At 39.1% G+C, this 20,468-nt stretch overlaps 1 protein-coding gene across 1 annotated transcript; it reads left to right on the forward strand.

The window, feature by feature from the left end:
• Positions 1-5,636: 5,636 nt before the first annotated feature.
• LOC141542457 (uncharacterized) lies at positions 5,637-15,752 on the forward strand. Its single transcript, XM_074266867.1, has 3 exons — positions 5,637-5,844; positions 7,417-7,466; positions 14,072-15,752. The coding sequence occupies exons 2-3, from the start codon at positions 7,436-7,438 to the stop codon at positions 15,664-15,666; spliced, it is 1,626 nt and encodes a 541-aa protein (XP_074122968.1). The 5' UTR covers positions 5,637-5,844; positions 7,417-7,435; the 3' UTR covers positions 15,667-15,752.
• Positions 15,753-20,468: the final 4,716 nt, after the last annotated feature.

Raw genomic sequence — 20,468 nt, forward strand, 5'->3', positions numbered from 1 at the left:
ATGGCTTTAAAAGGAAGTAACAATTGGCCTATGACCAGCAATGCAGTCTCCTTCCTTCATGAAACTTAGGCCTGACCTTTTCTGCCTTACAATCCTATGAGAGTAGAGATCATGTGATGTCCTGAAATTTGGGCTTAAAGTCTTAGGGCCTCTGAGACATCTTCCCCTGATCCCATTCAGTCTCCTCTCTTTAGATGATTCCTTCTCCCACCAGTTCTTTTTTTTTTTTTTTTTTTTTTAGCTTTTATTGACATTTTTATTTATTTATGGGTAATTTTACAACATTGTCCCTTGCTCTCACTTCTGTTCCAACTTTTCCCTTTCCTTTCTCCACTCCCTCCTGTAGATGGCAAACAGTCTCATACATGTTAAACAATACGAAAATTTATAAACAAATATATAATGTATTTATTTATGATGTATAATTTATATGTATATATACATATAGATACATACACACATTTTTAAAATATTCACAAAAAGATGTATTCTTCAAGCAAACATTCTCCCCATTTTCTCATCATCATTCCATGTTTTTCCAAATCCCTTGTTTTTATTGTTTGACCATTTCTTAATTTATGGGCACACAACTTTGTTTCCAGGTTTTCATTCATGAAGAGTTAGAAATGATTAAAAGTAATTATAAAGAGTGGCAGAAGATTAAAACCCCGGAAAGCCAGCGTCTCTCAGAACCGGCCACCCTAACCCCCATCTAGACTGACTCAGAGCCTTCTCAGAGCCTCAGAGCACAGACTCAGTACAGTCATCGCTGTTCTGTTAGTGCCTCTCTGATGTCCTACCCCCGGTCTGTAGAGGAAGCCCATTGATACCATCCAGCCCCAATCCCCGCAAAACAGACCTCCTGTTTCTCTTGTCAATTTGTTTTTTTTTTTTTTTTTTTTTTTTCGATTCCTACTCTGACAAAATGAACAAAAAATTCAAAAGGGCTCTAAACTTTGACAGCTTTTGTATGGAGAGAGGGCAGACTTCAAACACTGAGGAGACTAAAAACAGACTGTCCCCAGCGGAATTCCCTAAGGGGGATATGAGCTGCTCCTCAATACAAAAGAATCTCATAGAGGAAATCAAAAAGGCTCTCACAAGAGAGCTAGAAGAGAAATGGGAAAAGGAAAGGGAAGCTTGGCAAGAGAGCCAGGAGAAGTCATCCCATGCATTCAAAGACAGAGTGGATAAAGAAATCAAATCATTGAGAAACAAAATTAGTGAGCTGGAAAAAGAAAACAGCTCCCTAAAAAGTAAAATGAATAAAATGGAAAAAAAATTCCATAGAAGATAAAAACTCAATTGGACAATTACAAAGAGATATAAAAAAGTGAGTGAAGAAAATACATCATTGAAAATTAGACTGGAACAAGTAGAAAAGAATGACTCAAGGAGAAACCAAGAGGTAGTCAAGCAAAACCAGAGCAATGGAACAATTGAAAAGAATGTCAAGTACCTTACTAGAAAGACAACAGACCTGGAAAACAGATCCAGGAGAGACAATTTGAGAATAATCGGACTCCCTGAAAAATGTGGGGAAAAAAAGAGCTTGGACACCATTTTCGAGGAAATTATCAAAGAAAACTGCCCAGACGTTCTGGAAACAATTCATCAATCACCTACTGAAAGGGACCCTTAAATCAAAATGCCCAGAAATATAGTGGCCAAGTTCAAGAACCATCAGACAAAGGAAAAGATATTGGAAGCTGCTAGAAGATCCACAATAAGGATAACCCAGGATCTAGCAGCGTCCACATTAAAAGAACGAAGGGCCTGGAACATGATATTCTGAAAGGCTAAGGAACTTGGTATGCCGCCAAGAATAACTTACCCAGCAAGAATGAGCATCGTTTTCCAGGGAAGAAGATGGACATTTAACGAAATAAATGAATTCCATCTATTTTTGATGAAAAAACGAGACCTCCATAAAAGGTTGGATCTTCAAATACAGAACTCAAGAGATTTCTAAAAAGGTAAAAAGAAATCTTGAGAACTATACTTCTGCCAAAAAAATACATAAAGAACATATGTACAATTTGTCTTAGAAACTAGAGGTGGAAAGGAAATTATATCATAAAAAAGTGTCAAGTGGTGGTACTACATCTCATGAAGAGGCAAAGCTAACCTATTATATCTGAGAGAAAGAAAAGAGGGAGATGAACATAGTGTGTATCAATAGACATATTCGATTTATGGTGAAACTTCTTCCACTTCATTGAAAAGTGAAAGGGAAGGAGTAAACTAAGGGGAAGGGAATACAGACATTTGGAGGATAAGGGGTAAAATAAGGGGAGGAACTTTAAGGTGGGGGAGGGATCCTAAAAAGGGAGGGCTGTGAAAAGCAAGTGGTGTTCACAAGTTTAATACTGGGTAGGGGGGTAAGAGGGAAGGAAAGGGGAAAAGCATAAGCAGGGGCTTAAGAGGATGGCAAGCCATATAGAATTAGTCCTTCTAACCATAAATCTGAATGGGGCAAACAGCCTCATAAAGAGGAAGCAGTTAGCAGACTGGATTAAAAGTCAGAATCCTACTATATGTTGGTTACAGGAAACACACCTGAAACAAGGTGAGACATTCAAACTAAAAGTAAAAGGGTAGGGAATAGCCAGCCTCATCTCAGATCAAGCAAAAACAAAAATTGATCTAATTAAAAGAGATAAGGAAGGGCATTATATCCTGCTAAAGGGCAGCATCAATAATGAAGCAGTATCAATATTAAACATATATGCACCAAGTGGTGCAGCATTTAAATTCTTAAAAGAGAAATTAAGAGAGCTGCAAGAGGAAATAGATAGCAAAACTATAATAGTGGGAGATCTCAACCTTGAACTCTCAGAATTAGATAAATCAAACCACAAAATAAATAAGAAAGAAGTCAAAGAGGTAAATAGAATACTAGAAAAGTTTAATATGATAGATCTTTGGCGAAAGCTAAATGGAGACAGAAAGGAGTATACTTTCTTAGCAATTCATGAACCTATACAAAAATTGATCATATGCTAGGGCATAAAAACCTCAAAATCAAATGCAGTAAGGCAGAAATAGTAAATGCATAATTTGCAGACTACAATGCAAGCAAAATTACATTCAATAAAATGCCAGGGGGAAATAGACCAAAAAATAATTGGAAACTACATGATGTTATACTAAAGAGTGATTGGGTAAAACAGCAAATCATAGACATAATTAATAACTTCACCCAAGAAAATGACAATAAAGAGACACCGTACCAAAATGTGTGGGATACAACCAAAGCAGTAATAAGGGGAAGTTTTATATCTCTACAGGCCTACTTGCATAAAATAGAGAAAGAGAGGGCCAACGAATTGGGCTTACAACTAGAATTGCTAGAAAAGGAACAAATTAAAAACCCCCAGACAAACACAAAACTTGAAATTCAAAAAATAAAAGGTGACATTAATAAAATTGAAAGTAAAAAAACTATTGAATTAATTAATAAAACTAAGACGTGGTTCTATGAAAAAACCAACAAAATAGACAAACCCTTAGCAAACCTGATTAAAAAAAGGAAAGAGAAAAAGCAAATTGTTCGTCTTGAAAATGAAAAGGATGAACTCACCACTAATGAAGAGGAAATTAGAACAATAGTTAGGAGCTACTTTGCTCAACTTTATGCCGATAAATTCGATAACTTAAATGAAATGGAAGAGATATAAAGGAAGTGCTTCTAATAAGGCGACAGCACTGGCCTGCATGGGCGAATGTAATGAGGCCTCTTCCCACTCTAAATTTCCAAGATTTTGTAGAGTAGCAAGGAGGTTTTGCCTTTTTTAAAGTTACTTGAGGCTTTGGATTTGTTATTGAAAACTTGCTGGCAATCTATACCTGAAAAAGGAGATCATGCTTGATTTCATAGGATTTCTACATCTACCATCTCATTATCTCTTATCAGCAGTCTTACATATGCTACCCTTTATTAGCCACAGTTTGCAGCTGAGCAAATGGAGTTGTACAAATTGTGTTGCTTTTGAATCTTTACTCAGGCTTTTAAAGTTAGTATCTCAACTAAGAGCTCGAGTCAGGTCTTCTGATTCTAAGACATCAACCTGAAAACTTCTAATGATGTGCTTTAAATAAGCACATTAATAAAAAGAAAATACATTTGCATAAAGCTTGAAAGATTACAGAATGCTTTTCTCAGAATGCTTCATAAATACAAGTGTTGGTATCCATTCCCATTCTCTAGGTGAAGAAACTGAGGATCAAAGGAACAGGCGATATTATTGGAACACAGGATATTTTTACTATCAAACATCAAGGAAAGCAAGGGAAGATGTATAACAATACAGTATATGCTTCAGTGTGAAATGAACAAGTAGGGGTACAGAGGTTTGGAGTGTTGGCGGAGATCAAGCTCTTTCTGATCTTATTTTCCATTTGATTCGTGGCATTGTTAAGGGAATGAGAGAGGCTGAAATTAGCCCTTTCACAGCAACTGTACTAGTTCCTTCACAAATTGGATGAGTTGAAGTCACCAAATGATTTCAGTAGAGGCAGACTAGACTACCTAAGGTGTGAGAGTAAAAAGGAATTTTGACAGTCACCAGGGTGATGTCAGCGAAGCCTAGAGACTTAGATAAACTGGTGCTAAAGGTAAGGAGCAGAACCAGGAAACCATAGTATGCAGCAACATCAGTACCACAGTCAATTCTAATGGACCTGGCTCTTTTCAACAGTGAAATGATTCAGGCCTGAGCCAATGATCTGTTCATGATGACAATCATCTGCACAAAGAGAGACGACTGTGGAAACTGAGTGTGGATCACAACATAACATTTTCACAGTTTTTGTTATGATTTGCTTGAATTTCATTATCTATTCCATTTTTATTTTTTTTTAATTTCATTTGTCTTTTGCATCAAAATAATCGCATAAATGTGTATGCCTATATAGGAATTAACATGTCTTTAACTGTGGTAAGCATATATTGAATTGCATGCCATCCACATGAGGGAGGGGGGGGGAAGGTGGGAAGAATTGAAACACATGGTTTTTCAAGGGTCCATAGTGAAAAAAATTTCCTTGTGTATGTTTTGAAAATAAACTACTCCAATGAAAAAATAAATTAAAAGAAGTTTGCCTAAAGCATGTGAATGGAGGTAAAGACTGTTAGAGAAGATACGAGATGAGAAGGAGGAAGATGTCAAGTTTGTGGCCTGTGCAGTAATGCAAGACATATATCTATCCTGGATTTGAACCAGAAATAAAAAAGACATGAAACCCAAATGAAAAATGTTTTAGAAAGAAGTGAATCCAATTCTCTTTACCCGTGAACACCCGATGTAAATATATTTTTTCTTTGTTAATGGACAGTCTGAGAAAGACAAGAAATTTAAAATTTTAGTGTTCAGAAATATTTTCAATCTTTGGTAAAGGTACACTCTAGGTGGAAGCTGGGAAGAAGTTTGAATGGGAATCTGTGGGAAATACAGTTTGAAACCCAATTCAGGGAGTGTGTCTTTGGTTCAGGAAACAATGTAATGAAGAAGCATGCTGATTGTGCACATATACTCCGGTTGGTAACGGATATAACAGCAAAATGGTTCCATTTGATGTCATCACTACCTCACAATGTGTTACTAGGATAAAAGGCCAGGAGTCTCAACAACCGTGCTCTGTGCGAGAGGGAGAGGAGAGGGAGAGGGAGAGCGAGAGCGAGAGCAAGAGCGAGAGCGAGAGCGAGAGAGCGCCAGAGCCAGGGGTAGGTGGAGAAAGTGAAAGAGGGTTAGGGTTAAGGTTTGTGTGTATTCATTCCACAACCTCATATTTCATCAGCTAAGGGGCTTCCTTGTATTTCCCATCCTGAAAAAGCTGTTACAGGTAAGAAGTTCCTTGGTGCAGACCATTCTGGTGGGAATACATGTAGGACGAAGAATGAGGAAGTTTGTAGTTTGGGGGGAGCTGTGTCATTTTGTGGGAAGACATTGTTCTAGAGATTAATGTGAGAGACCTTCCTTGTGCAAGCAACAGGAAATGGACAAGATACTTGTTCCTCAGTCCTCAATGTCCTCAATACAACTGAGATCCTAAGAGAGAAGCCTCCTGTGTAGTCTCTTAGGAGATAACTCAAATTATCTGAGACTCACCTACAAAGAAAATGGCACTTTGTTGTTTTCCTGAAGAGGCTCCTTTGTTCATGAGTAGAAGAGAGACATGGACCTGGGAGTCAGGATGACTAGAGTTTCAAATTCAGTATAAGACAGAGTTGAGAGTTCCCTGAGGCAAAACAGTTCCCCTGTTTGCCTCCATTTCCTCACAAGATTGATATAAGGATCAAGTGAGATGGTATATTGGGAAAAGATGTTGAGAACAGTGAAAGGACCGAAAAGTGTTTCCTCTTACACCCTCTCCTGATGTGAACCCGAGACTGCCAGCAGATCCTATTGGTTAGACTATTCAAAGAATTCCATCCTTTGGGAGACCAAGCTTAAACCCCAAACACTTGTGGATTCCTTTAGCCAGAGAGGAGGTGGGGCAGAGCAGTATCAATGTTCTTCCACTTTTTCTGACAAGCTACTGGAGCCTCGTCCATCTTTCTCCAAACCATCTTTAAAAGTCATAAAACACATTCTTTGTAATTTCAAAATATCGATCTATTCCATTTTTTCGATGGGAGTGGGTGGACAAGATTTTTCTTTGTATCTGTAGATATCCAGGGAAGGTATGGAAAATCCCTTTCTCTCTGTATATGGGAAGACAGTGTTTCATTACTTCTTAGTGACCTAGTGTGCTTCAAGTCACGGAAAGTGTTCAGAAAGGTGAATCCAGGGTACAAGTGTAGGTTAGGACTTTGAACTTGTATGTCTGGCCCATCTGATCCAATTTGTAATGAGAAGTTTGCCCTTAGGGCTTGTGGATTTGAGAACAGAAATAGAGAACTCTTCAGGGAAAGAAGAAAGAGGGATAGGAGCCAATAGTCTGTCAGCCTGGCAAGTCCATAGGATGTTTTGAAATCAAAAAATATTGTAATTCTCAGAAATTTTGTGCTTTGAGCAGTGTAAAGTAACTACCAAAGCAAACAAATGAATTTGATTGAGAGTTTATACTGAATGACACTTTGTCTGCAAGGTGTCAACTTCTATTTCTCTTGTCCTATAATGGAGTTCCTCATTTGCTGCCTTTGGATTTCTTTTAATATGAGGAACCTGGCAAGAAGGGATGGAGAAAGGAAGAAACAGGGACTGGGACCCAGAGGAATGTATCATTTTTATCAAAGGTGTTGAGGTTGGCTCTACTGTTAAAACATAGAGGACGATGAAAGGAAGCTGCTGGGTTGTGTCCGATGAGCTATTAGAGCCTTCTTGAACTGCTAGCTGCTGCTTTAGCCGGGAAGATGGGGTAGTTATTGGAAACAAAGCTGAGGATTTATTTGTTATCATTCTTTTCCCTCAGGACATCCTTGCAGTTCTACATGATGAAAAGAAATGGAGTATTTCCCCAAGGTGAGAATCCTTGAACCAACATGTAGTAATACTTCCTTTTATATCAGTCACTGAATTAAATGAGGAAGATAGACTACCAGAATTTCCTTGAAAGAGGGAAGACCAAAAGTACATCCACTAGAATATGCCAGATCAATAGAGTCTAGAAAAATAATGTCCTAAAACATAATTGCAATGATACACTGAAGCTATCAGAAGAGCTTAGGAGACAGGTGGACAGGGTAACCAGCTTGTTAGCTATGGGAGTGAAGAAAAGCAAACCTCTGTAGGAAAATGCATTTGAGGAAGTTATGAAAACATGCCTCAGTGAAGCGATGGTATGTGGGCTAAGCAAAGGAAAGTGTGGCAGATGACTGAACCAGCAAACCTCAATGACAGAAAAGCGAATTTCATATGAGAGCAGAGGGTGCAGGACAAAGAACACATTCTGTTTTGGACACATTGGGGGTTCTGGTGCAATTCGGCATCCAGGTCAAAAACAGATATTACATGCGAGTTGGGGAAGACAGTTCAAGACAGAGACTGCAGCACGATCGGTATATTTGGGAGTGTTTTTAAGTTGTATCTATTTCCATTGCTTCATAGGAGGATGATACTTGTAAGTCGCTAGGACATGGCTGTAATTCTGGCAGTTGAAGGAGTAAACATGGCCAGAGAATAAGAGGTGTGAGGTGAAGAGGAAGGGATAACAGCTTTTCTCAAAAAGTGATTTAGTGCAGTGAGATGGGAATGCACTGAGAAAAGGGAAAGGGGCCAATTAACTTCCATTGGAAGTTAGAGTCAAGAAGAAACTTTTCTGTTGGAGGGGAAGAGGGATACATGAGGTTGGTCGAGTGAACCTTATTCTCATCAATATTGCTTCAAATAGGAAACACCATCAATACTGAATAGGGATATCAAACTCTTATCTTAGCTTGCAGGAAAATAGGAGGTTAATGCAACATGAGAAGGGAGGAGTGATTAAAGAAGAGGTCATTTTGGAAGAGTCACTGATAAGCAGCAAACTGCTTTGAAGGAGAGACAGTGTAAAATGAGAGAATAAATTTGGGTTGGAAATGCAATTAGAAATAGTAAATGTAAACGCAATTTTTGAAACAAGTTTCCCTGATAGATGTTCCTTGTTCACTGGGAAATGATGAGCAGAATATTCACAGGGAGAAAAAACCCTACAAAATCCTCCATGAACAGAGTGAAACATGCCATATGTAAAAAGATCTCAATATTCTTCGATGATCAGCACAAAATGATTTAATTATTCTCAGTAATGCAACCATCCTTAATTATTCTGAAGGAGGCATGGTAAAAAACAAAAACAAAAACAAAAACAAAATCAAACAAATAAACAAAAAAGACTATCCATTCACAGAAAAGAATAGAGTGTTCCTGTATACAGATCAAAGCATTCTCTATTTCTCTCTATATCTATTTTTCACTTAATTTTTCTCATGGCAATTTTTTTGTCATTAAGATGGGAGACCTATATTTTGTTAGCTTTTTATTACAGATTTTATTTACAAGATATATGCATGGATAATTTTACAGCATTGACAAATTGTTCCTACTTTTCCCCTCCTTCTGCCCACCCTTTCCCCCAGATGGCAGGTTGAACACTACATGTTAAATATGTTAAAATATAAGGTAAATTCAATATATGTATACACAGCAAAACAGTTATTTTGCTGTACAAAAAGAATCCGACTTTGAAATAGTGCACAATTAGCCTGTGAAGGAAATAAAAAATTCTGATGAACTTTTGATCCAGTCTGCTATCTGCCTCGGTTTAATGGGAGAGTTCATCTCATTAACATTTACAGTTAAAATTCCTAATTCTGTATTTCCTGCCATCATATTATCCTCTGATTATGCTTTTTTCCCCCTTGACCCCCCTGAATCCCTTCCCAAGTATTTAATTTATAGACCCCACTTGTGATGCGCAGCCCTCCCTTTTTAGTATCCCTCCCCCCTCATTTTAAGTCACTACACATTTCTTGTACCCTTCCCTTATTCCCCTTTTCCTTTTCCCTTTTCCTCTCCCCTTTTCAATGAGGTGAGAGAGAATTCTTTGAAAATCAAATATGTCAATTATTTCCTCTTTGAGCCTACTCTGATGAGAGAAGATTCACACAATGTTTCTTCCCCTCTCTAAATTCCCTCAGATGTGGTACATTTTTATGCCTCTCCTGGGATTTGGTTTCTCTATTTTTATCACTCCTTCCCCTTTTACTGATACTAAGCCATTCCCTTTCCTACTTCCCTTTTTTATATTATATAAGTAAAATCAAATTACCCATGTGGACTTTTGGTATATCCACAACAGAGATACAGTTCTCAAGAGTTCTTTTTTTGTTTCTCTTCAGTCTTGTGGATGTAGATTAATTTTTTTGTTAAAGTCTGTTTTTTGTTTTGTTTTGTTTTGTTTTTTCTTAGAAACAAATGGAATTCCTCTGTTTCATTAAATGACCATCTTCTTCCATGGAAGAAAATGCTAAACTTAGCTGGGTCGTTTATTCTTGGTGGCAATCCTTGTTCTTTTGCCTTTTGGAATATCAGGTTCCAGGCCCTTTGATCCTTTAATGTGGAGGCAGCCAGATTTCACATGACCCGTACTGTGGCACCTTGATATTTGTTTTTTTTTTTTTTTTTCCTAGCTACTTGCAATATTTTTTCCTTAGTTTGGTAGTTCTGCAGCTTAGCCACAATATTCCATGGAGTTCTTTTTTTAGGGTCTTTTTCAGAAGGAGTTTGATGAATTCTTTCCACGCCTATTTTCCCTTTTGTTTCTGTTATTTCTGGACATATCCCTTTGATGATTTCCTGTAAAATAGAATCTAGGCTCTTTTTTTCATCATAGGTTTTGGAAAGTCCAATGATCCTCAGATTATCTCTCCTAGATCTATTTTTCAGGTCTATAGATTTTCCCAGTAAGTATTTGATGATATTCTCCAGCTTTAATTTTTTTTTTGATTTGTATGACTGATTCTTGGTTTTGCAATGAATCATTCATTTCTATTACTTCAGTCCTGATTTTTAATGAATTATTTTCTTCATTCACATTTTTTAGTTCTTTTTTTCCTGGTTGGTTGGAATATTTTTTCTTTAGTCTGATACTTCTGAAATTTAGTCACACTATTCCTTGGAGTTTTTATTTTAAACTCAATTTCAGAAGGTGTTTGATGAATTCTTGCAATACTCATTTTACCTTCTGATTCTATTACTTATGGGCTGTTTTTTGTTTGTTTGTTTGTTTGTTTGTTTGTTTGGATGGTTTCTTATTAAAGAATATATATCTCGGCTTTTTATTTTACCATAATTTTCAGGAAGTACAATAATCCTCAGATTATCTCTCCTAGATATACTTTTTAGTTCTTTTTTTCTCCAAGTAGAAATTTCACATTTTTTTTCTATTTTTTATTGTATTGTCTTTGCTTGACTGATTCTTTTCTTTGAATGTTATTTTTATTTTTTTTTACAAAAAAAATTATGCCTAGGTAATTTTCTAGCATTGATAATTGCAAAATTTTTGTTTCAACTTTTCCCCTCCTTCCCCTTACCCCTTTCTCCAGATAGCAGGTAAACCAATATATGTTACATACATGAAAGCATAAGTTAAATACAATATATGTATACATATCCAAACAATTATTTTGCTGCACAAAACGGATTGGACTTTGAAACAGTGTACAATTAACTTGTGAAGGAAATAAAAAATGTAAGCAGACAAAAATAAAGGCATTGGGAATCCTATGTAGTGTTTCATAGTCAACTCCCAGAGTTTTTTCCTGAGGGTAGCTGGTTCAGTTCATTACTGCTCTATTAGAACTGTTTTGGCTCATCTCATTGTTGGAGAGGGCCTCATCCATTAAAATTGATCATCATATAGTATTATTGTTGAAGTTTATGATGATCTCCTGGTCATGCTCATTTCACTCAGCAAATTTTCATATAAGTCCCTCTAGGCCTTTCTGAAATCAGCCTGTTGATCACTTTTTATAGGATAATAATATTCCATAATATTCATATACCACAATTTATTCAGCCATTCCCAATTATTGGGTATCCACTCAGTTTCCAGTTTCTGGCCACTACAAAGAGGGCAGGCACAAACATTCTTGCACGTGCAGGTCACTTTCCCTTCTTTAAAACCTCTTTGGGATATAACCCCAGTAGTAATGCCACTGGATAACTGGGTTTGCACAGTTTGATAATGCTTTGAACATTGTTCCAAATTGCTCTTCAGAATGGCTGGATGTATTCACAATTCCAGCAACAGTATATCAGTGTCCCAATTTTTCCACATCCACTTCAACATTCTGTAGTCAATTTCCCTGTCATTCTAGGCAATCTGACAGGTGTGCTTCTTGACTGATTCTTGATGTCTCAGGGAATCATTCATTTATATTTGTTCAGTTCTTATTTTTAATGCGTTTTTTTCATTAGTTTTTTTAATTTTTTACTTTTATGTATATTTCTAATTAATTTTTAAATGACTATTTTTGCTCCATGGAATTATTTTCCATTTCATTATTTCTTTTTTATTTATTTATTTATTTATTTTACTGCGTTAATGCTCTTTTGTTTTTTTCAATTCACAAATCCTGTTATCTTTTTTGAATGCACAAATCCTATTTCCTGGCAGTTCTTTACCTTTTCCAATTCATAAATTCTGTTTCCTTGCACTCCCTTGGAGTTCTTTACCTTTTCCAATTCACATTTCAGGAAGTTCCTTTTGTTTTCCACTTTATCAAATTTTTCTTTAAATGAGTTATATGCCTTTTCTTTCCTCTCTTGCATAGCTTCTCTTTCCTTTCCCCAGTTTCCTTCTAGCTGTCTTTTAAAATATGTTTTTTATAATTTCTTCTAGGAGAGCCTTGTATGATGGGGACAGGTTACATCCCCCTTTAGGGTTTTGTCATGAACCTGTCAGCTATTTGTCTCCTTGGAGGTGAAAACCTGCTCTCTTTCTGAATAGAAGCTATCCATGGTCCATTTGCTATTTTGACTCATTGTTCTAAAGCCCTTATGATGTGCCTTCAGGTCAAGGGTTTTCCAGTTTCCTCTGTAGAGCAGGAAGAGAGATATTGACAATAGCTATCCTTCAAACAGGCTGCAAAGAGCAGAAAGCTGTGGAAGTGGTCTGGGAAAAGCTCCCCACTAAAAGTGTCTCTGCCCTGAGTAGCACAGGCCTAACTGTGGAGCTTCCCTGCTAGAAGCCCTGCAGTTTGGATTAGAGACTACCCTGGGCTAGAAGCATAGCAGCAAAAGTAACTGCCCTAGGCAGGACCTTGCAGTTGGGAGTAGCAGTTGCCTTGGGAAGATCCCTGTACCAGACAGGAAGTGTCTCAGCCCTGGAGAGGGCAATTGCACTGTGAAAGTTCTGTTGCCCCTGGCCCATCCCCTCCCCATGCAGGTTAGAGGCTTCCCTGCCTGGGACCCCCTGCCTGTCAGATTTGTGACTGCCCCGGACAAAATCCCTGTTCTCCAGAATGCAGCTGCACACGTGTGCTGTGATCTGTGCTGAGTCACTCACATCTGGTTTTGGGTGCTTATAGCCAGATCCAGTTAGATTCTGGTGTTATTTTGGAGTACACTCAACCTTTGGCTGTAATTCCTCTGTTGCTCTACTGCTTTGCAACCAAAGCAGAGCAGCCAGCCTGTGGTAGAGTCCTCCTTGTAAATTTTCCAGCCATACAGACCAACCCACCCAGGTGCACTCACTAGACTAGCCTCTCCTTCTATCTCCCTGCTTAAGGTGGTCTGCTCCCTCCACTCAGGATAAACCTTTTCTGGCGATCATACAGATTTTTTTGGATGGTTAGTTGTTGTACTTCCAATCTTTGGGAATTTTACTAGTCAAGCACTATTTTGGAAGCTGAATTTGGTAATTAGTAATGAGGTATGGGAGGAGTTTAGAATATCACATGTGTCTTCTCCACCCTCTTGGCTCTGCCCCTCAAGATGTATGCTTTTTCTCTATGTTTTGAATAATTGTAAATGCAGTTTATTAATCGTAGGTGGGAATCAAGGAAAAAGGTTAGAAAACAAAAAAAAAAAATGAAAAAGGAATTTCTTGAATGTAAATTCGGTAAAATATCAAATGTATTTATAAAAAGAAAAAATGCAATCACTTTTTAACTTTGGATATCATGAGAATCATTTTGCTTTTCAATTAGTAAAACTTGACTGTGTGAGAAACCAGAATCCAGAGTTTCAAAGCCAAAGAAAGAGGATAGAATAAGTGGTGGTTACAGTCAATAAACATTGATTATCTACTCTGCACCAAGTTCCATAACAAGCACTGGGTGTATAAAAAGGCTCAAGGTGGGTTCTGGCCTGAAGGAGCTTCCATTCTAAGGAGGTGACTCCATACAAACAACTCTGTTCAAATAATGGGGTTACCACAAAAATTGGAAGGCAGGAAAGTGTCTCTTGGGCTTCCTCCAAGTATGAAATATAGGAGGGCATGTTGACTAGGGAAAAGTTGTCTTCCAAAGGCCAGTTATCACTATGGGTACGTCATACTCCCTGTGCTATTGCTCTCTTTCCCACACACAGTCTCTTTCTTGATTCCTTCCCGTTTGCTCATATGCTGCCTTCTTCATTCACAGACTTTGTCCAGGATCAACACAAGAGCCTATTGGGGAAAGCAAAATCGCTGATTTTCCGAGGTCCCCCTCACGGAATGCAAGGGCTGGACTTTGAGGGCCAAAAGCACGGCATTCCTGGAAGGCCAAAAATGGAGGCAAAGGACGTTGGGGGCCCATCCTGGGTGAGGAGTTCTTCTTACACCACTCCTAACAATACCATTCTATTTCCTTCAATCGTTATGGAACCATTACTTCCTGTTACCCCTGAATGTCTCCGAAAAGCCACCCCAGCTTATCCTGGCCAAGCCGTCAATGCTGTTCCAAAGAGAACATTCAAAATCCATTTGGCCACAGAATGCCAAACATTGTCTGAGACTGGGCTTGAACGTTCATCTGTGTGGTCCCAGGGAGAATCTTCTGCAGCCAAAGAAGCGGCCCCTAAATGTGACAACAAAAAGATCAGTCGTTTTTGGAAGACCACAGCCAAAGTATCCCCGACACTTCTGAGTGAATCAAAGCTATGTCCCAGAGACCTATCTGGACCTTCCTTGAATTTGGCCCAGGGAGAAGGTCCACCAACCCATGCAGCCACCCCAAAATGTGGCATGCAGAAATTCAGTTCTCTTTGGAGGAAAACAGCCAAAGTTTTCCCGGCACTGCTGAGTGAATTGGAGACATCTTCCAGAGATCTCGATGATCCCTCCTTCAATTGGGCTCAGGGCGAAGGTCCACCACCCCAAGCAGCCAGCCCAGTACGGGCCATCAAAGTAGTCAGAACTCTAGGAAAGAGGAGCACCAAATCATCCCCAGGCCTGCCGACTGTAGCAAATACATTCTCCAGTATACTCTCTTCCCAGGGGCCCCAGGGAGAAATTCCTCAAGCCGAAGAAGGCATAAGAGCTTGTGCCATTAAAGGAGTCAGTGAACTTCGGAAGAGGATGGCCAAGGTTTCCCCAGCACTGCCCAATGTGTCCAAGACACCACACAAAGTTGTGTCTAAACCCTGTGATGTTTGGCTCCAGGATGAAGATCTTCCACTGCAAGAAGCCCTCCAAGTGAAAGGTTTCAGTGCTCCTCGGAACAGGAAGACGACCACTGTAAACCCTCGCCCACCCATTGGATCCAAGACATTCCCCACAGTTGTGTCTGACAGGTCCTCTAATTGGCCCCAGGGGGAAGCTGCTTCAGGCCAGGAAGCCACCCCGTTCTGTGGCATCAAAGTAATTATAACTGGGATAAAAAAGTGCACAGAAGGATCCCCAGGTCTGCCAAGTGAGTCCAAGGCATTGCGTGAAATTATCTTCCAATCTTCCTGTAACTGGACCCAGGAAGAAAATGCTGGGACTCAAATTGCTACTCCAGCATGTCCTCCCCAAACCAGTGGCCCCTGGGAGGGGTCGGTCGAAGTCCAGCTAACCTCGTCCCCCCGGTCTCAACCTTCGCCGAGCCTGGTCACCAAGTTCTCTGAGCAAAGGCCCCAGGAGATAGGCTGTGGAAAACATAGTGCATTTGGGGCCTTTTTAGAAAATTTACAGATTGGTGGATTAACAGAAGCTCATCGAGCTCTCCTGATTTCTCCCCGAAAAAGAAACAAATCTGCAAATGAGCAAAAATAAAGAAATTAATATTAGAGTTGGGATAGCACAGATGGGTCCTTCACACATAAGTCTGAAAGCTGTAAAAAAAAAAAAAGAAAAAAAAAGCCATGGAGGTAGGGATGAAGCCCGGTAAAGTGGCAACACCGCCAGGCTAAATCCACAGAAACAAGTGGGCACTCCTGGCCAATCTAAAAGTGGTTGTATCCTCAGCAGGAAGCACAGAGACTTTCATCTCTAAGACTTTCTTTTCAAGTTGAGGACTGAGTCCTGGAAGCCTGAGTGAAGCTGGGCTGACTTTGATGGCAGGGGGGGCAGCTGTGCCACTGTAAGCCTTAGGATATTGTCCTGGAGTGGAGCAACCAGGCCCCCATGGGGACAGATGCAGAGGCCTGGGACGATGTGGGCAGCTGCTCCTTGCATGTGAAGGGAGCTTTTGCTTTGGGCTTCCTGTTTAAAGCGTTTGCCTTTCCTGGACAGAGTCTTTGGGGTGCGTGCTCAGAGAGTGACATTGAAGGGGAGCTTAAGGAACTTTCCCCACACACATCAATTAGAGCAGCTTCACACTCATTCCTATTTTTAAAAATGCACCTGCAAAGAACCCCCCACCATTGAAACATGCTATTGGAACAGGGAAGATCAGAGATTTCATTTTTAGAGGATGTAAAAAAATATTTTGCCCCAAAGAATAACGTGTAATGGTTGCATACGCAAAGAAAATATGGAGTACTGAAAAAAGAATGTAAAAATCAAAAGAAATTGAGAAAAAATTATCTCAAAATAATCCTTCTAAGAAAAACCATAAGCTTATGAAACAAGGAAAACAAACTTCTAAAGGAGGAATGGAGTATCCAGATGAAAATAAGGTTTTGATAAATGAATATTTGAAATGGGAAGCCATAGAAGTGTGGTATAACCAAGAAATTACAAGATTGGAAAAATTGAAAACAAATTGAACAAAGTGAAATAAAACTTAAAAGACAGATCTTCAGGAAAGATGAGAATAGACAATTGAAGAGATGAACTACCTGGAAATTTTGACCAAAAAAAGAGCAGTCCTGATCTCATCTCCTGGAAGTGTTTCAACCTTAAAGGGGCAAGTTACTGACCTGGGCTAGTGGGGTGCGGACTGAGGAGGGGCAATGGGTGACATATAAGCGACACCAGAGAGGATGGGTGTGCTGAGTGGCAGAATCAGGGATCCGGTGATTCCAGCTTTGCCAAATCAGTGGGATCTCATTATTTGCTGTCTTGAGGAAACAACTCTGATGATTAGATGAAAAATGCAAGGATCAAATGTGACTAAAATAGAATCAACAAACTGAAGTTACTGTGGGGGTTGCTAAGAACCCCACTCAGAGGAAGACTGAGGAGATAGACAAACCTATCATAAATGTGACTCCTGATTTTGGAGGGGGAGGAGCCAAGATGGCGGAGAAGAAACACACGACTCTGTGAACGTCCTTACTCCCTCACAACCAATTAGACAAATCAGCCTCAGAAGTAGCACTGGACTGATAGATACCACAAGGACTGGAAGCACGACTTAGCAGCTGAAGAGAATCTGGAGTTTCAACAGGAAAGGTCAGTCCCCAGGGGAGGAAGAAGAGAGGCCAGCACAGATGGCTGGGTGCTAGCATACTGTGCCTATTGCGCTGGGAAGGGCTCTGGGATCAGAGAAGCCACTGAGATAAAGGAATCTGGCACAGGCTGTTAGCTCTTCTCTGCTTATAATATAGCAGTTCAGAAGAGAAATCTAAAATACTTTAAAAATTCAGATAGATTAGATTTTCCAGGACCCTGGGGGTGACTCAGTAGATCTAGGCACTAGGGGGTGTGGCCTCAGCTCCCACCTGAGAAGTGGGTGGATATGGCCCAAGGCAACACACACTGCCTAGCTTAGCTGGAGGAAGTGGAACTCAGCTCCAGGAAGTCCCAGAGAAGCGGAACCTTTGAACCACAGACCACGGTTTCTGGCAGACACTTCCAGTTTGAGCGCAGGGGCTTTTCACCTCACCTGCTGCAGACATCCACGCCCCACCGGGACGCATAGGCTAGGCTTTGTGCCGTATATACTGTTCAATCTCAACCTCAGGGAAGCCACTAAAACACAGCGCCCTCAGGGCACAGCAGTGCTAGTCACCTGTGAGGCACTTCAAGGGAGGGGGTGGGGAACTCTCTCCCAGAGCTCTATCTTAGCTCAGGTGCAAGAGCTGCTGCATCCATCCAGTCTGGGAGGAAGCTGGTAAAGAAGTAAATAAATAATTTCCTACCCCAGGGACAGACCCCAAAAGATTTTGTAAATATGAACAAAAAAGCCAGAAAAACTATAGATTCCTTCTACACAGAGAAAGAGCGGGTATCCAACCCCGAGGAAGTTAACAGCAGAGAGTCAGCAGACAACAACCTAAAGGGGAACGATTCCTAACCCCCATCACATAACTCTCTCCTAGAAGAGACTATTAAAAAGTTAAGAGAGTTTGAGGAAAAATGGGGAAAGGATAGGGAAGCTATGATAGAGAAGAACAACGTCCCGAAATTGGAGTTGGAAAAAATAAAAAATTCACAGGAGATGCAGGGAAACAAAATTTGTGAATTAGAAAAGGTTAAAAAATCACAGGAAAGTAGGATTTCTGAATTGGAAAAGATAAAAAAGTCTCAAGAAAATAGAATTTCTGAGTTGGAAAAAGAAAATAATTCTCAAAAAAAATTAGGGAAATGGAAAAAAATTCCATAGAGCAAAATAATTCATTTAAAAACGAAATTGGGCATTTACAAAAAGAACTAAAAACTGTGAAAGAAGAAAATAACTCCTTAAAAGTCAGGATGGAACAAATAGAAATGAATGATTCACATAGAACTCAAGAATCAGTCAAACAAAACAAAAAAAAAATGAGAAGCTGGAGAACAACTTCAAATACTTACTGGGAAAAACTATAGACCTGGAAAATAGATCTAGGAGAGATAATCTGCGGATCATTGGACTTCCAGAGAACTATGACCAAAAAAAGAGCCTAGATTCTATTTTACAGGAAATTATCAAAGAGAACTGACCAGAGATAATAGAAACAGAAGGGAAAGTAGATGTGGAAAGAATTCATTGAACTCCTTCTGAAAAAGACCCTACAAAAAGAACACCACAGAATCTTGTGGCTAAGCTGCAGAATTACCACACAAAGGAGAAAATCCTGCAAGCAGCTAGAAAAAAACAATTTAAATACCAAGGTGTCACAATAAGGGTCACACAAGATCTGGCTGCCTCCACATTAAAAGATAGAAGGGCCTGGAACCTGATATTCCGTAAGGCAAAAGATCAAGGACTGCAACCAAGAATGAACTACCCAGCTAAGTTTAGCATCTTTTTCCATGGAAGAAGATGGTCATTCAATGAAATAGAGGAATTCTATATGTTTCTAAGAAAAAAACCAGACTTAAACAAAAAAATTGATCTACATCCACAAGACTGAAGAGAAACAGAAAAAGGTACACAGAACCCTTGAGAACTGTAACTCTGTTGTGGGTATATAAAAAGTACTCAAGGATAATTTGATTTTACTGATATAAAAGAAAAAAAGGGGGGTGTAGTAAAGGGAAGGAGGTTGTTGCAGAAAAAGGGGAAGGAATGATAAAAAGAGGGAAACTACATCCCAGGAAGAGGCATAGAAAATACACCATATCTGAGGGAATTTAGTGAGGGGGAGAATCATTGTGTGAATCTTACTCTCATCAGGAGAGGCTCAAAGAGTAAATAATTAACATATTTGTTTTTCAGAGAATTTTCTCTCACCTCATTAAAAGGGGGGAGAGGAAAAGGGAAAAGGAAAAGGAGAATAAGTGAAGGGACTTGGAGGGAGGGGGGAGGGATACTAAAAAAAAAAAGAGGGTTGTGCGTCACAAGGGGGGTCTGTAAATTAAATATCGGGGAGGGGGATAAGGGGGGTCAAGGGAAAAAGCATAATCTGGGGATAATATGATGGCAGGAAATACAGAATTAGTAATTTTAACTGTAAATGTGAATGGGATGAACGCTCCCATCAAATGGAGAAGGATAGCAGATTGGATCAAAAAGCAGAACCCTACAATATGTTGTCTGCAGGAAACACACTTAAAGCAGGGAGATACATACAGAGTAAAGATAAAAGGTTGGAACAGAGCCTATTATGCTTCAGGTAAAGCCAAGAAAGCAGGGGTAGCTATCCTTATCTCAGATCAAGCAAAAGCAGAAGTAGATCTAGTTAAAAAAGATAAGGAAGGAAACTATATCCTGGTGAAAGGTACCATAAATAATGAAGCCATATCAATACTAAACATATATGCACCAAGTGGTATAGAATCTAACTTTGTAAAGAAAAAGGTAAGAGAATTGCAAGAAGAAATAGACAGTAAAACTATAATAGTGGGAGATCTTAACCTTGCACTCTCAGATTTAGACAAATCAAACCACAAAACAAACAAGAAATTAAAAAATTAAATAGAACATTAGAAAAAGTAGGTATGATAGACCTTTGGAGAAAACTGAATGGCAATACAAAGGAATATACTTTCTTCTCAGCAGTTCATGGATCCTATACAAAAATAGACCATATATTAGGACATAAAGATCTCAAAATTAAATGTAGGAAGGCAGAAATAATAAATGCCTTCTTCTCAGATCACAATGAAATAAAAGCTACATTCAGTAAAAATTTAGGGGTAAATAGACCAAAAAGTAATTGGAAAAAGAATAATCTCATCTTTAAGAATGATTGGGTGAAACAGCAAATTATAGAAACAATAATTTCACCCAAGATAATGACAATGATGAAACACCATACGAAAATCTT

This window comes from Sminthopsis crassicaudata, chromosome 5, assembly GCF_048593235.1.
Source record: "Sminthopsis crassicaudata isolate SCR6 chromosome 5, ASM4859323v1, whole genome shotgun sequence".
In the NCBI taxonomy this organism is placed as follows: Eukaryota; Metazoa; Chordata; class Mammalia; order Dasyuromorphia; family Dasyuridae; genus Sminthopsis; species Sminthopsis crassicaudata.